Below are 22,225 nucleotides of genomic sequence, written 5' to 3'. Positions count from 1 at the left end.
CTCTCTAAGAATAGTGAGGGCCAACTGCTTGCCCTTTAAGAATTGTAAAGGCCCCCTGATGGCCCTATAAAAATAGGATTTGTGACTTTCTGAGTCCCTCCATCGTAAATGAAACACGATGTGTCTGATGGTGTCATACACCACATGGCCAGATCAGGTTGTAAAATGTTAAAATGACATTTCCTGGTGAATGCGTTTGTTACGGTTGAAAGCAATGCAAAAGTGAAAAAGCGCATCAAAAACGCTACGTGTGAACGTAGCCCAAGGTGTGGAGGAGCATTTTTGTTTTTGTTATTTAGTTTGCTTTATATACAAGTCGTTACCCTGGAAAGGATGTTCCTTAACATATTTCCCAGGAAATTCCATTTTGGTTTTGTTTTGGTATGTTTTATTGTGAGTCCGTAAAAGTGGCGTAATACCTCTGACAACGTTGTTGACAGCAGTGACCTGGGAGTCAGAAATGCTTCCAGGGGTCTTCCCCATGCTGTTGCCATGTCATTTGAACACTGTTCCCATCGATTTGGGCAATTTTTAGGCCCTCTGCAGATCGCCGGTGGGAGCCGCCTGAAAAATGCTTGAGTTTCCCATAGACTTACATTGGGCTCGTTGCGCGAGTCGAACACCCGATATTCCAATGTGCTCGACCCGAGTATCGAGCACCCAATCATTCTAGTGCTCGCTCATCACTAGTTATTAGTTGTAGTTTTGAATAACACTATTCACTTTACTATGTAATGTACTGAAAAGTGGGAAAAAACCTTAAATGGTGAAAGAAAAAAAAGCAATTCCGCCATAGTTTTTTTTTTTTTACTTTTTTTTTGTGCAACTTTTCTCTGCAGGTCAGTACCAGCACTGCGATACTAAAGTTTATTGTTTCCTATATTATCCAATTTTTGTTTTTACATGGTTTGTGTTGCCATTTTCAAAAAATTTCTTTTTCATTTTTCTGTCGATCGAGCTGTGTTTTTGCGGGACGGGTTGTCATTTTTATTGGTCTCATTTTGAAGTGATGTAAATATGACTTTTTAAAAAAAGTTTTATTGCTTTTTTATGAAAAAACGAGGCGCCATGAAACACCAGAATTTTGGCATTTTGAGATTTTCTTTACTGCATTTTCCAAATGGGTTAAACAATTTTATATTTGGAAAGATCTGACTTCTACAGTAATGCCATATATAATTCTTTTTGTTCTTGAACATGACCTATACCTGAACCTGTGATCATTTGTTCGCTTGTTGCAATGTTGCAGATTTATCTTTTGCCTTTGAAGACACTTTTTCCCAAGTCCAATCTCAGGACATTTTCCAATGCATTTTTTGGCATGTCTGTATGTTTAGCTGACTTTGCGTATAAATCTTTCTATATTATAGATGTAAACTTTAAAAAAAAAATCCTGTAAAGTCTTGAAAATTGCCTTTAATGTGCCAGCAGGTGTCACTAATACCCGTGATGTCAATGGAAAATTTTTGCAGTCAAATAGTTTTTTTTATAGCAAATGCAACACTGACATCTAGAGGTAACATGTACATATTGCAGGCAATCAAGAAAAAGGAAAAAAATAGTTATTTAGGATCCTAAAATAAACCTCAAATCTTTATCCCTATTCTTATTTTTTTTTACTTTTTACAATATTTGGATGCACACAGGTTTTAGTTTAAATAGCAAAACATAATTTTCAGATGCACTGGATGATACAGTAAATAGTGAATAAAAGCTAATTATTGCTACAATCTGTGTCCGCAGGAACTGTTAACCTCATATTCTATAAATTAGCAGTGACCGATTCACACTGCGTGAAACAGGTAATAATTACAAGATTAAAATCCTAATATTGAAATAGGAATTTTCAAATTAGGATACTTTTAAGTTGTCTAGATAATGAGACCAAATACAAAAGAAGCTTAACCCCTTTCCGACCTTGTCAGTAATAGTACGTAGCAGTGCCCTGGGTCTATAGGGCCAGCTACATACTATTACGTGCGCTGCGATCGCACCCGCACACAGTGCTGACACCTGGTGCTATGTGCAGGGAGCGGTCCCGCACCTCTCCCTGCACATTAACCCCCACAATGCTGCGATCGAAGTCGATCACAGCATTGCTTTGGCAAGGGGGGAGGTGATCGTTATACTCACCTCTCCTGCCGGTGTACAGCGATATCTGCGGTGGCTTCCGGATGTTGTCATGATGACCCAATGTCGTCATGACTTCTGGGTCACCAGGAGGCAGGACGTTACTTTGGTCATGCACAGTACATGACGAAAGTAATGTCTCCCCTGTGTGGAGCCCTGACAGGCTGCATGGCATAGGCAGCTGCTGCTTTCTATGCTATATAGCCGATAAGGCTGCAAAAAGTGAAAGTCCCATAGTGGGACAATGTGTAAGAGTAAAAAAAAAGTAGAAAAGTGACAAAAAAAAATCAATAAAATTGTAAAAATATAAAAAAAAAATGAAAAAAATAATCCCCAAAAAATAAAAATATATTGAACCCATAATATTTATTTATTATTAAAAAAAAATAATAAACCAATAAAAGTATACATATTTGGTATCGCCGCGTCCAGAACGACCTGACCTATAAAACTGTCCCACTAGTTAACCCCTTTAGTGAACACGGTAAAAAATAAAAATAAAAAGCGAAGCAAAAAACAATGCTTTATCATCATACCACCAAACAAAAAATGGAATAACACGCGATCAAAAAGACGAATGTAAATAAAAATGGTACCGCTGAAAACGTCATCTTGTCCTGCTAAAAACAAGATGCCACACAGCTCCATCATCCAAAAAATAAAAAAGTTATAGCTCTCAAAATACAAAAATATTATTTTTTTAGAAAATCGTTTTTATTGTGTAAAAGTGCCAAAACATAAAAAAAACTATATAAATGCAGTACCGCTGTAAACGTACTGACCCGAAGAATAACGCTGCATTATCAATTTTACCACATGCGGAACAGCATTAAAAAAAAAAACAATTCTTGAATTGTTGGTTTTTGTTTATTCTACCTCGAAAAATTATAGCTCTCAAAATATGGTGAAGCAAAAACTAGTCTTTGCAAAAAAAGCCTCTTTTAGTGTTTGACAGCTGTCAATCATAAAAACCCCATATGAATCTGGTATCGCTGTAATCGCACCGACCCGAAGAATAAAGTCATCTAATACCACACGAGGAACGGTGTAAAAAAATAAACTCTAGGGTTTAGGGTTGTGCTAGGGTTAGGGTTAGGGTTGGGGTTATGGTTGGGCTAGGGTTAATGTTGGGCTATGGTTAGGGTTGGGGTTAGGGTTGGGGTTGGGGTTAGGGTTGGGGTAAGGTTAGGGTTGGGCTAGGGTTGGGGCTAGGGTTAGGGTTAGGGTTGGGCTAGGGTTAGGGTTGGGTTAGGGCTAGGGTTGGGGTTGGGGTTAGGGTTGGGGCTGTATTAGAGTTGGGGTTAGGGTTGGGATTTTTTCAAAAGTAAAGAAAAAAAATGATTGCTCGCTACTTGAGTTTGCATCGGGTGCTCGGGTATGCATTGAGTATCATGGGTGTTCGAGTGATATGCTCGAGTCTCTGCCCCATATGCTTCGTGGCAAAAAAAAGTTGCAGGGATCGTCTAACTTTTTGAACGCAAAATTGGCTGGACCCTGACGTGCACCCAAGCAGTGTATTTTCCCCACATATGGGGTATTGGCGTACTCAGGAGAAATTGCACAACAGTTTTTAGGTTCCATTTTCTCCTCTTACCCTTGTGAAACTAAAAAAATTGGGGCTAAAATATAATTTTTGTGGAAAAAAGTTCGATTTTTTTTATTTTCACGGCTTCATGTTCTAAACTTCTGTGAAGCACCTGGGGGTTAAGGGTGCTCATCAAGAGAATGTCAAGAGTGTGCAAAGCGGTCATCAAAGCAAAAGGTGGCTACTTTGAAGAACCTAGAATATAAGACATATTTTCAGTTATTTTACACTTTTTTTGTTAAGTATATAATTCCCATGTGTTAATTCATAGTTTTGATGCCTTCAGTGTGAATGTACAATTTTCATAGTCATGAAAATACAGAAAAATCTTTAAATGAGAAGGTGTGTCCAAACTTTTGGTCTGTACTGTATCTCTCTGATTTAATGGAATAAAAATTCAAATTTTGAAAATTGTGAAATTTTTTCACAAATAAACGCAAGTGATATCGAAGAAATTTTACCACTATCATGAAGTACAATATGTCACGAAAAAACAATCTCAGAATCAGGGGGATCCGTTGAAGTGTTTCAGAGTAATTACCTCAAAGTGACAGTGGTCAGAATTGTAAAAATTGGCCTGGTCGTTAATGTGCAAACCACCCTGGGGGGTAAAGGGGTTAAAGAGACAGAAGAAAACACAATGAGTATAAATGTATTTATTAATTTATTGGGGGTGCACACTAACTCTTGAAGGGAATCGGTCATCATGTTTTTGCTACCCCTTCTGAGAGTACCATGATATAGAAGCAGAGACCCTGATTCCAGCAAAGTGTGTGTGTGATGTGAATTGTGGCCAGTTGAGAGTATTCCTAGCACCGCAGTATCATGTATTGTATCAAGAGTAGAGAGGAGTGAATCAAGTCGAAGAAAATAAAATTTGTTATGAATTTCCTCATATAAATTTTTGGGATTCACCATTTTACTTTATTCTTTCTAAAGCTGGAAAGGGATTAAAAACTAATAAAACATTGTACTCAATTGTCCTAGGCCCGCTGCTCACCTGTCCTGCCGCTGCAGCTCCTTTAGCTTTGGAGTAGTCTTTTACTGTTTGATCTTTGATCCTTAGTCCGGATTTCCTGGGGTTGACAATAGTGCGGCCCTACACATGTCAATGAAGAACATTGCCCTATGGGATCAAATAGGATGTGACTCTATAGGGCAACGCACAGCTTTGATATGCTTATCTCCCCACATAACCACATGAGACTGGGTCAGCACTAAAAGATCTGGACAAAAGACTTATCCAAAGCTTGGGGAGGATCAGGTAGGCAGCTGATGCAGCAGGACAGTTGAGGGGCGAGTAGGTCAGGTGACTATATTTTATTATTCTATAATCCCTTCCCAGTCCCATTATTATGCTTTGGAGTCTATAGACTGTCAGGAATTCTGTTGCCTTCTACAGTTTGACCAATAGTGGCCACTATTGTTCACTTTAATAATTGTGCTGCAGTTTCACTCCTTACTACTGGAGGCTGCTGTTGTGTTCTACAATTGCCCTTTTCCAAGATGCTGGATTCTGAATCTATGGAATCCATCTTGTTTCCTGTTTGGGCCTAATTAAAGCCCAAAGCCGCATGGATCTCTCACTCATTGCTTGAGTATTGTGTCTAGCTGTTAGCTTAGCTTCATTCTTCAGCTCCTGAACATTCTTACCCAGTCTGTTCTAATTTATCTATGGATTGTTTTCTACAACTCCTTGCTATCTCCTAGAACTTCTACTACTTCTTGCTGTTCCTGCTTGTTCTCCTTCGGCCACTGGTTTCCATCAGTACTACACCAGTATCGTAACAGAAACACCTCGGAGCATAGTAAATGTTTTTTTGGGGCGGTTCAAATCAGCCTGTATCAATTCTGCCAATCATTTTGAACAAATCTGCCCAAAATTAATTTTGGGAGATCGATTAAATTTTTTTAAGTATTATAATTTTTCATAATTATTAGAAATTAGAGTACTTAAAAAAATTGAGGAGTTGTGGAAGGGTTAACAGACAACTCATCTGCCTTAAAAAACATTTTGAATAATTAAATAGTCGAAATGGAGGGGAAGGAGGGGGATGCAGCTGCAGTATCTCTCGCTTTGTGTGCGCATGAAATGGAATGCTGTGAGAGGGGAGGAGGAGCAGCCAGGGATAAACAGCTGATTGGCTTAGAGGACGCTTCACAGCTCAGTCTAAGTATGCGCTAATCATAAAGAGAGAATAAACATTTGCAAAAAACAGGAAAGTAAAGGAAACAGGTGCAAAAACACATCTCCAGCTTTCTCAGGAGGGAGTGTATTGTTTTTATTGGAACGATAGAGTCCCTCTAAATTGCAGCCCAGAGGTAATGTAACTACTAGAGAGTTATTGCTTTTTTGAAAGGCATGAAGAATTTAATTGGAAGGGAATAGATCAGAATTTTTATCCTTCGGGTGATACAGTCTCTAAAGTTCTAGATCTCATGGTCATGTGTTTCACGTTTTATTGTTTGGAGACACTAAAATAAGAAAATCCTCTTTTCAATTGTAACACTCAAGAGCATCAATTTGTCGAGAAAGTAAAAAAAAGCACAAATCGAATTTCTCCTCTTCGACAGCAGCCGTGCTGAGTATGGATCACAGCAGGAACTTGATGGAACTGAACGCGGTTGAAGCCGTTCTTTTCTAAACTCGCGCCATGTAGAATTGCATAGCGTGTCATTGACTTTTTACATTCATTTGCTGCTCACACTACATTACTATATTACAGTAGTAACTGTTTTTAGTATATTTCCCAATTTCTACTGGTCGTTATCTAACAGCTGGATACTAGTAAGCCAATAGAAAGTTTATCAGTTAATATTCTTTCCAGAGGCAAAATATAAAACTTATGAGCCTGATGCAAAATTAGGGTTTGACTTGAACCTCTGGTTCTTCCAATCCACACAAGTTCATAAAAATACATTTCACTATGGAAATTAGACATTATTCCAAAAGCTAGTTTTTTAATTACCGTAGGTGTTCTTACCAATAAATATTACCAATAATTACTAATATTTGGGCGTAGTTTTTCTATTTAGTTACTGTAGCAATTTTGCATAAATTGACAAATTTGAATTGGTAGTCAACATTGAATGAACTTATGACAAACTGATGGTAAAATCATTCTGTTAATAGAATATATTGATACATTGAGATAAAAAGGTAAAAAATGCGATGGCCAATTTATACTTCTTGTTTTAACCTTTGCTAAGTTGATCACCACCACAAAATTGAAAAATAAAAGAATGATATACTGTACGTACTTACCAAATGTTGGTTGCTTCTGTGACTTTACAAGTCAGTGCATAAACATATAGGACAAACTAAGACACAAAGGAAAAATGAGTTATAAAAAAAGAATTGACAAAGTTTCATTGAGCAGAGGGTTGGGCAAGATGACCTCAGAGGTCCCTTCCCAGCCCTCCAATTATTATGCTTTGGCGACTGGTCTGGAGAGACATCGGAACATAGTAAATGTTTTTTTTGGGGGCTGATTCAAATCAGCCTGAATCAATTCTGCCATTCGCTTTGAACAAATCTTCCCGAAATTAATTTTGGGAGATCTATTTTTTTTAAGTACTCTAATTTCTAATAATCATTAGAAATTAGAGTACTTAAAAAATAGAGAAGTTGTGGAAGGATAAAAGGCAACTCATCTGACTTAAAAAAATGTTTGAATAATTAAATAGTCGAAATGGAGGGGGAGGAGGGGGATGCAGCTGTGTCTATTGCGTGTGCATGAAATGGAATGCTGTGAGAGGGGAGGAGGAGCAGCAAAGGATAAACAGCTGATCGGCTTAGAGAACGCTTCACAGCACAGTCTGAGCATGTGCCAATCATAAAGAGAGAATAAACATTTGCTGTGAGAGGGGAGAAGGAGCAGCCAGGGATAAACAGCTGATCGGCTTAGAGAACACTTCACAGCACAGTCTGAGCACGGGCCAATCATAAAGAGAGAATAAACATTTGCAAAAACCAGGAAAGTAAAGGAAAAAGATGCAAAAAATGCAGCTTGCACCTTAAATGTGTGGCTGTAGTACATGTAATATACATCTCCAGCTCTCTCAGGAGGGAGTGTATTGTTTTTATTGGAACGATAGATTCGCTCTAAATTGCAGCCCAGAGGTAATGTAATTACAAGTAGGTTATTGCTTTTGTGAAAGGCATGAAGAATTTCATTGAAAGGGAATAAATAAAAAGAATTCTATGATTCTATGAAAGTTCTAATGAGTTAAACATATCACACTTAGAGGTGGGTGGATTCATTTGACCAAAATTGAATTCTACTTGAATTTTACAAAAATTTTGTATTTAACTCCGTATGAATTTGGCAAAATGTCGACCAGAAGTGGCCAGCAGAGGGCTGGCAAAAGGTTAAAAAAATACAAAAAAACCCGACATACCTCGTTACTCACCTCTACAGATGCCCCCTTGCCGCTGTACAGTCCTCTGTGCCTCTGTCACTTTGTATCTTTGGCCCGGAGACTACTGCATGTGCTTAGAGTGAGCACCGGATTCAATATGCGTGGAGAACTAGACAGCGGCCGGGGAGTAGTGGGGACAGCTGGAAAGATGAGCGCTAAGGTGAGTATGTTCCGTACTGGATCTCTGGCCCATTGTTCACTCTAGGATGGGGATTCTAAATTAAAGTTAGTAGTGTTGGAAAGCCAACAACTTAATCGTTTAACATCCTGATCCAGCATTCTGAGCTATTTGCTTCTTTATTGTGATCAGACCTCTGTAAATCTAATTCTTACATATAAATGACATGTGTATAAATATAGATAAGTCACAATCTTCTGGCTGACTGTAGCCACCACTAGGTGGAGCTTAAGAGCTCAGCGCATACTATTTAATTCAATGTGTGTGAAGTAAGCTCTTTAGCTCCCTCCAGTGGTGGATGAAGGTAAAAAGGAAATAATTATCACTGGAAAGATAATTAAGACATTTGTTAGCACAGAGTTTAGGACCTTATTAGTTTAACAATGAAAAATGGTATCAACTGGATACATTTGAGAAATTTAACATTTTCACATTGTTTTTAAGGCAAAGATAATGAGGAGTTTGAATGATACTTATTACTATAGTTATTTTACATGTATATCTAACCAGGACATTTTTATATTTTTTTCCTAAGGTCAAATGGCCGGAGATCACACACGGCTGGAGTTCCACAACATTGAAACTGGGATAATAACTGAACGCCGTTACCTGTCTTCTGTGCCTTCCAATTTCATAGGCCACCTACAGAGCTTGTCATTTAATGGCATGGCTTACATTGACTTGTGTAAGAATGGCGATATAGATTATTGTGAACTGAATGCCCGATTTGGTTTCAGAAACATCATTGCAGATCCGGTCACTTTTAAGACCAAAGCCAGCTACGTTGCGCTGGCCACCCTACAAGCCTACACCTCCATGCACCTCTTTTTCCAGTTCAAGACCACATCTCCAGATGGCCTCATCCTGTACAACAGTGGTGATGGCAATGACTTCATTGTAGTGGAGTTGGTTAAAGGGTAAGTACTGTTTCAAGGTTTTGGTTTTGGCTTAGAATAAGGGTGTATTTCTGTATATACATGTGATTATTTTTAAGATTTTATAAGTATTACTACTGTATATGTTGTGCTCTATGAAGAAAAAACACATAAATGAATATTAGTCAACAGTAAACTTAAGTTGTCCACTACTTGAATCATCCTTTCTTAGATGCTCGAGTCCCTCAAGTAAAATAAGAAAAGCTTATACTCACCTCACACACTGGTTCCATTACAGCTATATTGGTGCTGGGTCTCCAGGAGCTCAAGTGACATTGTAATGTCACGTGAGCCTTGCAGTCAATTAGCTGTTGCTGACTAACTGCTGGAATATTGAAAAGCAGTTGATCAGCGACCATGCAACTTGAGCCCTGGGAGACCCAGCGTTGACATAATTGGACCGGCGCCAGTGTGGGAGAGGAGTATAAGATTTTCTTATTTCACTTAGGAGGTTTGGGCATTTCTTCAGGAATGTAATAAAATGGCCCCTGTTACATAATTCAAATTGCAGCCTGTTCCAGTCATATGTCAGGACAGTTTGCAGTCTGAAGAAACTGTGTCTCAACTGATAGAGAAACCGTATCGTCAGCACACACAACAGGAGTGCAGGAGAAGCGCTGTGACAGGAAAATAAATAAATATTCTCCTCTTCTGACTGAGTATGGAGGACTGAAGCTGTAGAAAAAAATCTTTTGTGCGCGGTCAGTCAACAAAAAGTTATTCCTTCTTCAGTCACACACTTTTCTGTGTGTGATTACAATGCAGCTTCTGTTAGTTGAGATACAGGTCTCAGGAGCTGTGTTTCTGCAGACTGCATCCTGTCTTGACACGCGACTAGGATGGACTTCCGCTTGAATTATGTGATGTAGGCCATTTTATTAAATTCTTGGAGAACCCCTTTAACTGTAGCAGCCATTGTCAGGAAGGCACCTCCCGCACTGGTTGCAGAGGTTGCTGACTGGCTGTTGAAATATTGAAGGGCAGCACCCTATGTGTGACCACTGGCTTCAGTGCTCACATGACAAAACCATGTAATTTGAATATGACATAACCATGTCAGTTGAGTCCAGGAGACGCTATGCCATAATCGCTGGAATGACACCAGTGCGGGAGGTGAGTATAAGACTTTCTTATTTTACTTAGGTGGCTCAGGCATTTAAAGGCATTCTCAATGAATTTAATAAAATGTCCCCATCATATAAGTTAAATGGCAGCCCATCCAAATCACATGTCAGGACAGGCTGCATTCTGAAGAAAAACTGCTCCCAAGTTCATTGTTTCAACTGACAGGAGCTGTATCGTAAGCACATATACTGGAGCTGCCAGAGAAGGGCTGTGACAGGAGAGCAAATAAATCTTCTCCACGGCTGACTGAGCACAGAGAACTGAGGCTGGAGAAAAAATCCTTTGTGCTCAGGCAGCTGAGGAGAAGATTTATTTCTTCTTCAGTCACAGTCTTCTCTAGCAGCTCCTGTATGTGTGTTTACTATACAGCTCCTGTCAGTTAAGACACAGGTCTCAGGAGCTGTGTTTATTCGTTCTGCAGCCTGCCCAGACACGTGGCTAAAACAGGCAGCTGTTTCCAATATGTGATGGGGGCCATTTTATTACATTCTTAGAGAACCCCTTTAACTGTAGCAGCCATTGTCAGGCACCTGCTGACAAAACAGATAAGATCATGAGCCTCCTTATTGAATGCTTAGGTTCACAATACAAGAGCATATAGGAGCTCCACCATTTTACATAGTTCACACTATTAAAATAAAATATTTAGGCTTCAAAAATAAAAAAAAACTCACAAATATTAACTTGATACTATTATAAAGAGTTTTTATAATTCTGCCCCCAATGTAAAGGATTTGTAAATAAGAACTGGTGGAGCTGCGGAATTCTGGACCAACAATCAGGGACTGAATTTCAATATGTACAAAAAGTCTTATCATTAGGTTAGTCAGACTTCATGCCATGTTTAGCCACCAGTCTGTTTCGTATGACCGAGGTCTTTAGCTCCTGGCATGCTCTCGACTGAACTGATGGCAAATCATTGTCAAGGGAGCCTGGAAGTATTTAAAGGAAACCTGTCAGATGATTAATGCTGCCTGAACCAAGGTCAACAATTTAAAAAAGAATGGAGCAAGGCGACTAGTCAGAGTAAAAGAGTAAAAGATACATGTTTGCAATGAGGGAGCTAATTTCTGGTTTATGCTGTCCATACTTCTGGCAGCATGAAGCACGTAACAGGTTCACTTTGAGTGGAAACCCTTTACAGTTTACATGGAGCTCCTAAAGTCATTTTCCAAAAAGTTACTTTCTTCAAAAAAATTGCACCATATTTGTCTATGGATTTAGGTTGGTACTGCAGCTGAGCTCCTTTACAGTGCATGGAACTGAGCTGAAATACCACAAACACACACAATCTGTGGATTAGTGTGGCCCACCTTTTTGAAGAATTACACATGCTTTTTAAAGGAACCTGTAATCAACCTTTACTCCTCCCCCAAAGCCATTTATATGACTGTGTAGCCCTATAAAGAGACACTGGTGGATCCCTTTATGATCCCAAAGTTCTGCTCTATCAGCGAGAAATCTGAAGTTCAGTCTGGAAGTGCATTGGGGAGTGACGGAGCACTTACAGCTTCTCGGTCACTGCTGTATTCTTCACCTAGCAGCACCCTATCCTGGCTGCTTGATAAGTCGTTTGCTCTGGCACATGACCAGTGACCTATCAATCAGCCAGAGGGTGTTGCTACTTTGGGAATACATCGGAGACTGAGAAGCTGTAAGTGCATTTCAAAGCACTTCAAGACTGAAAATGTGATTTCAGCACTTTGGAATCATAAAGGGATGGACTATCTAATTTTTTTAAAGAGCTACACAGTCATATAAAAGGTTGTGGGGGTGGTGGGTAAAAGTTGCTGACAGGTTCCCTTTAATCCTATACAACAGCTTCATTTTTTTGCAGGAACAGTGCCACTGTCTTTTATTGGCTTTGTCTGGTATTACATCTCCTTTGATGGAGCTGAGCTACAATACCAGACAAAGCCCCGGGCAAGAGAGGTACTGCCTCTGGAAACAAAAAGCGGACCCTATCTTCTAATCTCGGACAGTTTTAATCAGCTTTGGTGGTGCTTACAATATATATACAGTATATCCCATGTGTCTTATTGTCAGGCTTATCCTAGACATTGAGTAATATTAGTGTCAGCCGCTGTATTCACCAGGGATCTTACCAGGCTTTTCAGAACAATGCTCAGAGGTCGCCCAGAGCTAGTGAGGCCGAGGGAGCAGCGGGATGTGGTCACATACAGAACTTAAAATAGATGATCCGTGCTGGGAGCCTGGACAGACTGTACTGTGTGTAAGACAAGGGTCACGGGGACGTCTCCTACAAGCCTAGATACTGAGCAAGCACGAAAACAACCAGAGTCCGTCTGAGCCCCCATGTGAGCTCTCCGCAGCACAAAACTCTGGGGGTTTGCGGCATTTGCAGACAGACACGTACTCTACTGGAGGAAAGGATATTACTTGTGGAGCATTCACACTGCATATTGGCACCCGTTTGTTGGTCCCAGTGGGGCTTAGATCCGAATCCCCTGCAAAACGGGGGCCACAGACTATAATGGTGCCGACAGAGTGAACGTGCGCCTCCATATATGCCCAAAAATGACGCACGACAGAGCGCAAGTTCACCCTGCCGGCACATACAAGGGGTTTGGGACATAAGCCCCGATGGGACCAATGAACGCAGTGTGAAAGCTCCCATAGACCGAATAATGTTAGTAAATTAACTGATGTTAATAATTAACTTAATATATCATTTTAATCTAGGGCACAGTGACTCCAACACCTGAAGGCCCTGCGTGCAGTGATATACACACCGGCAATGGTGGCATTATGTATACTGATTGCATAATGATACAATCATGCTACAAGAAGCTGCATCACTTTTTAAGCATAAAAATATTAAAAACAATTGTTTAATTAAAGTTTTGCAATTTTCTTATATATTTTTACACTTCCAATTAAATCACCATTTTCAAGATCCTTGCTTGCAGGTAGTGAGTGAAAGGTTTCTAGTGCTTATCCGAAGGTTGGAGACCACACAGGCTTCTCACCTGGGTCTTAGTAATCCTCTGTGAACTAAACCTCCAAGACTTCTACATTGTAGCAAATAGCACTGCTCTGAAGTCTAGGACAATCCTATTTGTTACAATGTATAAATACAGAGCAAGAGGTTTACTTTACAAGGATTAGATAAAATAATTGCAAACTCCCAGTTTTGAGAATTATTAGGTCTGTAGTTTTCAGCCAGAAAGTCACCATTCATTATGTAATTACAAAAGTTTTTTTTTCCCCAGAACTAAGATACTGATGATCTAACTTTACCATAGGTCATCAGTATCAGTTTCGAGGAGGTCTGACCCCACCGCTCAGCAGAACATCACAGGCATTGTGTAGTGCCCATTCTTCGCTACTGAAGCTCACATCCCATTCACTTGAATAAGAGCTGAGCTGCAGTACCGAGAATGGCCACTACACGGTGTGGGGAGCTGCCTTGTTCTGGCTCCTTACACTGTGCACATCAGGTCTCCACAGGAGCGTTATACAGCTGATAATCGGATGTTCTAGTAGTCAGACCCCAACTGATCCGATATTGATGTCGAAGAACAGGTCGTCAATATTTTAGTCCTGGAAATAAACCTTTAAAGGGAATCTGTCACCAGGTTTTTAGAAGACCATCTCAGAGCAGTATAATGTAGAGGTAGAGACCCTGATTATAGCAATATGTCACAGTTTTCTCTGGTGCAGATCTAGCAGTTCTCTGAATGCTGAGCTCTGTATAACCCCGCCCACATAACTGATTGGCATCTTTCTATGTACACGGTGCATAGGCAGAAAGCTGCTAATATACAGGCAGAGACCCTGATTCCTGCAATATTTACTGGGCTGCTTGTTTTCATTTTGATAAAATCACAGTTTTATCTGCTGCAGCTATAGCAGTTCTCTAAATGCTGATCTCTGTATAACCCCACCTACACCTCTGAGCATTTCCATGCATAGGCAGAAAGTAGTGGTGGGGGTTGGGTTACACAGAGTTCATGAATATGGAGGAGTACCTGGCAGCAGGTTTACTAGTGCTTTAGTGATAATCTACTGATAAAACCGTGATTTTATCAAAACTACAGGAAGCAGCCCAGTAAGTGACACATTGCTGGAATCAAGGTCTCTGCCCCTACGTCATGGTGCATTCAGATTAGCTGGCAAAAACCTCCTGACAGATTCTCTTTAAGCTCATTTTTGTTTTTGACGTCATTATAAATAATGGAGAATGTCTTCAGTTTGGGTAAACCTTTTTTTTTTACTGGGTCCAAGAAATTTTACTACATAATTGTTCATCATATTAAAGTGATCCCTACACACACACAAACCCCAGTCAGTTCCCTATGATTATATAAAAATATGGTAATATTCTGTACATGTGGGGGCCGCGTGCATGGAGGATATATAGTAAATGTAATGTGTATACAGAGAATTATTTCCTATCAATTGCTCTACTGCAGGAATGATCTGCTGTTATTCCTACATCTTATCACCAGAGGTCCTCAGAGCACTGTCTGGAATGTCAGTTACATCACGTTACAATGAAATCAGCAGAAATAGCAATTTTTCTTTTTTTTTTACTAAGATTGCTCATCAGATTTTATTCCTGTACCATGACCATAAACATTAGAGTAAATGTTACCAGAAAAGTAATTGCTAAAGTAACACCGATAAAGCTTATAATATTATATTTATGGAAGGTGACGTACACTTTTATCTTTCAGATATTTACATTATGTTTTTGATCTTGGCAATGGTGCAAACCTAATAAAAGGCAGCTCTAACAAACCCCTAAATGACCATCAGTGGCACAATGTGATGATCTCCAGAGACACCAGCAATCTCCATACAGTGAAAATAGACACGAAAATTACTACTCAGAGCACAGCGGGAGCCAGAAACCTCGATCTCAAAAGTAAGTGCACCCTTATTGCCGCCGTATGTCATGTACCAGTGTATATGTAGAGGAGAAGAAGGATGATGTACCGTGTCTGCCCCAGGATGGACTGGGATCTGTGCCTTAATGGTGTCTGTCACCAAAGTGATAGAAATAAGCTGTTAATATTACATGTCAGTTCATATTGAATACATATTTTTATGAATTTACAACAAAATACGGATTTGATTTGCAGGAATACAGTAAATAATGTCCATTTTCTATAACCTTTGGTGTATCACAAGGAGTTAAAAATTTAACACAGAAAATTATATTTACCTTTGCTACACCTGCTCTTCAGCTATCCTAGACTTGCTCCTCACTTATCCTAGAACTGCTCCTCACCTATCGTAGACCTGCTCCTCACCTGTCCTAGACCTGCTCCTCACCTATCTTAGACCTGCTCCTCACCTGTCCTAGACCTGCTCCTCACCTGTCCTAGACCTGCTCTTCACCTATCCTATACCTGCTCCTCACCTGTCCTAGACCTGCTTCTCACCTATCCTAGACCTGCTCCTCACTTGTCCTAGACCTGCTCCTCACTTTTCCTAGACCTGCTCCTCACCTATCCTAGACCTGCTCCTCCCCTATCCTAGACCTGCTCCTCACCTGTCCTAAACTTGCTCTTCACTTATCCTAGACCTGCTGCTCACCAGTCCTAGACCTGCTTCTCACTTATCCTAGATCAGCTCCTCTCCTATCCTGGTCCTGCTCCTCACCTATCCTAGACTTGCTCCTCACTTATCCTAGACCTGCTCCTCACCTATCCAAGACCTGCTCCTCACCTGTCCTAGACCTGCTTCTCACCTATCCTAGACCTGCTCCTCACCTGTCCTAGACCTGCCCCTCACCTGTCCTAGACCTGCTCCTCACCTATCCTAGACCTGCTCCTCACCTGTCCGAGGCCTACTCCTCACTTATCCTAGACCCGCTCCTCACTTATCCTAGACCTGCTCCTCACTTATCCTAGACCTGCTCCTCACCTATCCTAGACCTGCTCCTCACTTGTCCTAAACCTGCTCCTCTCTTTTCCTAGACCTGCTCCTCACCTATCCTAGACCTGCTCCTCACCTATCCTAGACCTGCTCCTTTCCTGTCCTAAACCTGCTCTTCACTTATCCTAGACCTGCTCCTCACGTTTCCTAGACCTGCACCTCACCTATCCTAGACCTGCTCCTCACCTATCCTAGACCTGCTCCTTTCCTGTCCTAAACCTGCTCTTCACTTATCCTAGACCTGCTGCTCACCTGTCCTAGACCTGCTCCTCACTTATCCTAGATCTGCTCCTCACCTATCATAGACCTGCTCCTCACCTATCCTAGACTTGCTCCACACTTATCCTAGACCTGCTCCTCACCTATCCTAGACCTGCCCCTCACCTGTCCTAGACCTGCTCCTCACCTATCCTAGACCTGCTCCTCACCTGTCCTAGACCTGCTCCTCACCTATCCTAGACCTGCTCCTCTCCTGTTCTAGGCCTGTTCCTCACGTGTCCTAGACCTGCTCCTTGTCTGTCCTATGCCATTACTCATCTGTCCTTGGCCGCTCCTCACCTGTCCTAGACCTGCACCTCACCTATCCTTGACCTGCTCCTCATCTGTCCTAGGCCTGTTCCTCACGTGTCCTAGACCTGCTCCTTGTCTGTCCTATGCCATTACTCATCTGTCCTTGGCCGCTCCTCACTTGTCCTAGGCATGCTCCTCACCTATCCTAGGTTTCTCCTCACCTTTCCTAACCTGCTCTTCACCTATTGTGGACCTGCTCCTTACCTGTCCTAGCCTGCTTCTCACCTGTCCTGGACCTGCTCCTTACATGTCCTAGCCTGCTCTTCACCTGTCACAAACCTCACTTGTGCTTGGCGAATTCACTCCTGGCCACACCAAGGCCACATCTTACCTGTCGTAGGCCTGCTCCTTACCTGTCCTTAGCCACTCCTCACCTGTTTTAGCCTTGCCCTTCACCTGTGCTAGGACACTTCTCATCTGTCTTAGGTTGCTCTTCACCTGTCCTAAACTTTTCCTTACCTGTCCTGCTGGTGCAGCTTCCGGTCTGGTTCTCCTCTGGCTCCCTCCAGTCTCTTCAGAATTCGATCCAGATCTTCCATCGTGGATGAGGTCTCACTCGGCCATGTGGGTGCAACACACATATATGACTAGATAAGGGTAAGTGAAGCTTATTCAGCATCGGAAGATCAAAGAGATTGGAGGGAGCTAGCAAAGAACAGGGAGAGGAGCTACTGCAGAAGGACAGATGAGGGACGGATCTCTGACAGGTGAGTATAATTTTTTTTTTCAATATTTTTTAACCCCTTCCTGGCCCTCAATTTATTTTACTTAGGGGACTGGGGAGACCTCAGAGCATAATAAACATCTATTTGGGGAAGAGCTGATTTGGGCAGTAATGAATCTGCTGGCCTTTATCAAACATTTCGGGAGATTTGCTGTCATTTTCAGAGCTCAGCTTTCATTTTACCAAAACAGTGTAAGAAATTAGTTAGGGCCGTCGTATCCATCCCTGCCGGTCAGATAATTCTCTGTGGCGGACGCCTGATTTGTTCGGTAATTTTCAGACCTTCCCGTTCTAGCGAAAGCCGAGTACATGGGTTGGTGTGAAGGGACATAACACATCTGTGGCTGATGCAGAAAAAAAAAGTTATGGTTTTATCTCCATTGTTGTTAAAGTCACCATGGAGAGGATTATGAGAATCCTCAGGAAATCAACACGAAAATTATCCCAACAGGCGCACATCATCAGAAAATGTTAGTCTGTACTGAAATTGCTTCAACTGAGTGTCAGTTTTGAAAGGGTTAAAGAGAAGGAGGGAAAACAGAAGTGTGCGGCATAGAGATGAGCAAAGAACATTTGCAAGACCTAGGTCTAGCGGCCACATCAATAGTCCATGGCCACCGGACGGGCGCCTCCTACCTGTCGCCTCTTCTGATTTGTAGACCTCATTGTTGCATATGGGTCTATTTTATGGTTTGGCTCAATCCATCATGAAAGGGGTTAAAGATGACCCCCGTTGTCAGTGATGGGCGTCAATGGGGTCGAGTGAATAACAGTAATGCCAGAACTCCAGGAAGAGAATAAGATAGAAGAGAGAAGACAGAGGAGATGATCAAAGGAACGGCGGTGGCGGAAGAGGTGCGGGGACGGCTGAGGAGAGGTGCGGGGATGGCTGAGAAGAGGTGCGGGGACGGCTGAGGAGAGGTGCAGGGACGGCTGAGGAGAGGTGCGGGGACGGCTGAGGAGAGGTGCGGGGACGGCTGAGGAAAGTTGCGGGGACGGCTGAGGAGAGGTGCGGGGACGGCTGAGGAGAGGTGCGGGGACGGCTGATGAAAGGTGCGGGGACGGCTGAGGAAAGGTGCGGGTACGGCTGAGGAGAGGTGCAGGGACGGCTGAGGAGAGGTGAGGGGACGGTTGAGGAGAGGTGCGGGGACGGCTGAGGAGAGGTGAGGGGACGGTTGAGGAGAGGTGAATATCACACTTTTTTAACCCCTGATTTAATTTGCACATAATTTATTGCAAACTGAGTTTTCCTGCCGAATTTCGTCAGATTCGATCTTCACTGTTTATGTGACCTTCACCCTTGGACATTCAATAAAGAAGATTTCTGAGTATTATCAGCAAGCAGAGATTTTGCAAAGCCTGAGAAATCCAAACGCCAAGTAGATAAGAATATTGTGTCCATCATAGAGCGGCGACTGCACTTTATTGGCAGACCTGAATCCTCGGATCTGAATCCTCGGATCTGAATCCGCTGCTCAAACGTTCAGATGCCATTAGACAGTCGTAGATTTGATGTGAACTTTTCCACCTTTCCTAGAAGAAGCCGTTTCCATCATTTCCTCCTTATCGTTCTTTCCGTCTTCAATTTTGTTTCAAGGATTTTAAGCAATTTAAGTGCAATTTAGGAAAATATGAAATGGAGCTGAACCTCACTTGTGATAACGACTTCATATTACAGGGAAAATGACAGAACTTGCATAGATGTATGTAAGAGAGATTACAGGGGAAAAATGCAACGGAGGGAGGATAAAATTAAGTCGATTTTAACTAGAAGCTATTTTTGGTTTTCCTGGTCAGTTTGTCATAGTAAATACATATATTTCCCATAAAATCCATTCTTAGAACTGTGCTTTATGCCAATCCTCTGTTATTACTCCCAGAAATATAATAATTAATTGGACCCCCTAGAATCACTCTGAGGCTGGGGTCTCAAGACCATAGATTCTCTCATCCCAGAAAATCAGTCTGATTATCCTAATCATACTCTGATCAGAGTGGGATCCAATTTCTTGAAAGTGGAGGAAAAAAAAAGTTTCCCCACCTTCTATATGTTGTCAGTTTTTTAAGATCGGACTGCAGTAGGATGCCATCTGAGTGCAGTCCAATTTTTTCCACGCACCCGTAGATTTGAAAGGTGTAATCAGTGTTTTCCATCAGGGTGTCATCCGTGTGTCTGTTTTTACCATCAGTGTGGTCATCAGTGTTTTTCCGGCATGAATAAAGAAAGAAATAAATGACAAAGCTTCTCCTATACTTTGCATGTTTAGCACTTACAGCACATGGATAGTAGACTGATGCCATCCATGTGCTGTACGTGTTTTTCACGGACCCATAGTCTTGTATTGGCCCTTGCCATCCGTGCTGCCGGAAAAAAAAAATGGACATGTGCATGGCACCATACGTTATAATGGGTACGTGTGGTATCTGTGAAGAAAAATACTACCACGCGGACTTGGTATCTTAGTTCCGAGGGAAAGAAAGAGAGACAGACATAGAGAGACATTTTTTTTCCAGCTCAAAAGTTCGAGTCCCCATTGTTTTCAATGAGGCTCAGGTTTTGGATCAAGTACGAGTACAGTTCTGGTACCCGAACCAAACTTTGGAATAAAGTTCAGGTCGGGTACCAGAACCCGAACTTCCACGTGTCCGCTCATCCATAGTGACAGGTCTTCTTTGGAGCTCATTCAGACATCAGTTTATCTGTACTTGTTTATCAGATAGTTTATCAGACATCAGTTTATCTGTACAAGCTGTACTTATTTTTCATGGACAGCACTTGTATCTATGAAATTCTACAGGGCTATTCACATGCCCAGTTTTTTCCCCTCGGGTCAAATGGGGACTGTCACGGGTGTGTCAGAATTGACAAACAGTCGCCCTGCAGTTGGTTGCAGGAGATCTCTACATTTGGCATTACAGACACCTTTTTAAAGGCTGTCTCTCTAGGACCCAGCGACTACCTTCCTCTGGCCAATTAACACCCTGGCCTGGGTGTATAAATACTTGCTGTGTGCTAAGGGAAGAGGGGAGGGGCGTGCCGGCAATACTCACATTACCCCTTGTGAAGGCTCAGAGCAAGTGCATTACTTCTTTCTCTCTGGAGCTAGGAGCTATGAGGACGGGAGTTCATCTCTCTGAAGTCGACTAAAAGCTAAGCTATCTTCCCTTGTTTGTTCCCCCTTGTTATCTTTAGTAGTCAGTGGGGATCGCCTAGCGCTCATCCCCCTCCCTTCCCTAGACAGGGCCCAATGCCAGGGAAAGACAGGGCAAGGTTCGCATGTGGCTATTGGTGAAGAGCAATATAGGGATGTTAGTGGAGGCAGGGTGATTTTAGATCAGCCTAGGAGGTCTCCACTTCCCCCTTTCCCTGGAGTCTGGGCTCCCTTTCCCTCTTCCCTTTGTGTTGCACTAAGTCTTTCCCACACCTTGCGTCACAGAGACATGACCAATTTTGATCCGAGGGTCGAATCAGAATCATCAATGCAAGTCTATGGGTCAGTGAAAAAAAATTGGACCACGAGTGCAGTCCGATTTTCAAAGACTGACAGAATGAAGAAGGGCGGCTAACTTTTTTTCTCCATGCATGAGAAAACGGATAACATTTGGACTGGACACTGATCAAAACAATCGGTCCGTTTTTCTCGCACATGTGGATCAGACATCTGAATGAGACTTAACTGCAATGGAGTCTGATAATCCGGCACAGATGAGCTGCCACTTGTCAGATGAAATCTGAGCTCCATTTTTAAATGCAAAAATGTTTAAATTAATAATAAGAAAATAATTACTAGATTAATTGGGAAAATTGTCGACTGAGCTTAAACAAATCAGTGTCAAAATCTTCAACTTTCTACTGAATAATCCACAACACAAAGAGTTATAAAAGAAATGCTGGGAAGTTTCAGTAATTAAAAAGTGAAATTACCAATGTTGTGCTCATTTAGAAATTGGATTTGCTGTTAATTGAATGGCCCGCAGTCAGGCGGGAGTGGGGCGGGGGACGGTACATCTGGAAATTCACACTTCATCATGTTTTATATAGACATTACAGTGAAATTCTGATGATAACACAAATTATCCTCTAAATAAAGCCTGAAGCCAAAGATGGCAACAGATTAATCTGCTTCAGAACTATCTACCTGTATTGTTAAAAGAGATTTCCCATCTCCAAGATTCTAGTTCAATATGTAGTAGGTGTAATAATAATAATATTAGCAAATACCTCCGATTAGAAATGTAGTATAGTTCTTCTGATTATCTATGTCACTTACCCCTTGTGCAGTAGCTTAGGTATCCATGGTTATGACGACTCGTATAATGATAGTTAGTTAGCTCTTAGTGGTCATAACCCTGGATACCTAAACTACTGCAATGCCTGCACACAGCTAATCAGAAGAACTACACTACATTTATAATTGGAGGTATTTGCTAATATTATTATTATTACATCTACTACATATTGGGATGCGATCTTGGAGATGGGAATACCCCTTTAAAGCTTATCTAGGGCTTTTTTTTTCAGATGTCCGGTTTTTTTTTTTGTAAATGAAAACAAAAACCAGACAGGTTATCATCAGAGTGCTGGATCAGAGTCTCATCAGTCTTTGGTCAGTGTGTTCATTTTTACCATCAGTGATTTTCTGGTATGA

General features: G+C 41.6%; 1 protein-coding gene across 14 annotated transcripts in view; it reads left to right on the top strand.

Annotated features, from left to right (window-relative positions):
- Nucleotides 1–22,225, top strand: part of NRXN1 (neurexin 1) — a 1,901,072-nt gene that overhangs the window by 1,045,419 nt on the left and 833,428 nt on the right. For all 14 annotated transcript variants that reach the window (XM_073672110.1, XM_073672115.1, XM_073672114.1 and 11 more), the window contains 2 exons: nt 8,851–9,232; nt 15,076–15,266. In XM_073672110.1, the coding sequence (XP_073528211.1) occupies nt 8,851–9,232; nt 15,076–15,266 (573 nt within the window). The remainder of the gene's footprint in view (nt 1–8,850; nt 9,233–15,075; nt 15,267–22,225) is intronic.

This window comes from Phyllobates terribilis, unplaced genomic scaffold, assembly GCF_046119375.1.
Source record: "Phyllobates terribilis strain yellow unplaced genomic scaffold, ASM4611937v1 Scaffold_3__8_contigs__length_932513732, whole genome shotgun sequence".
In the NCBI taxonomy this organism is placed as follows: domain Eukaryota; kingdom Metazoa; phylum Chordata; class Amphibia; order Anura; family Dendrobatidae; genus Phyllobates; species Phyllobates terribilis.
This window is presented reverse-complemented; position numbering and strand designations above follow the sequence as displayed.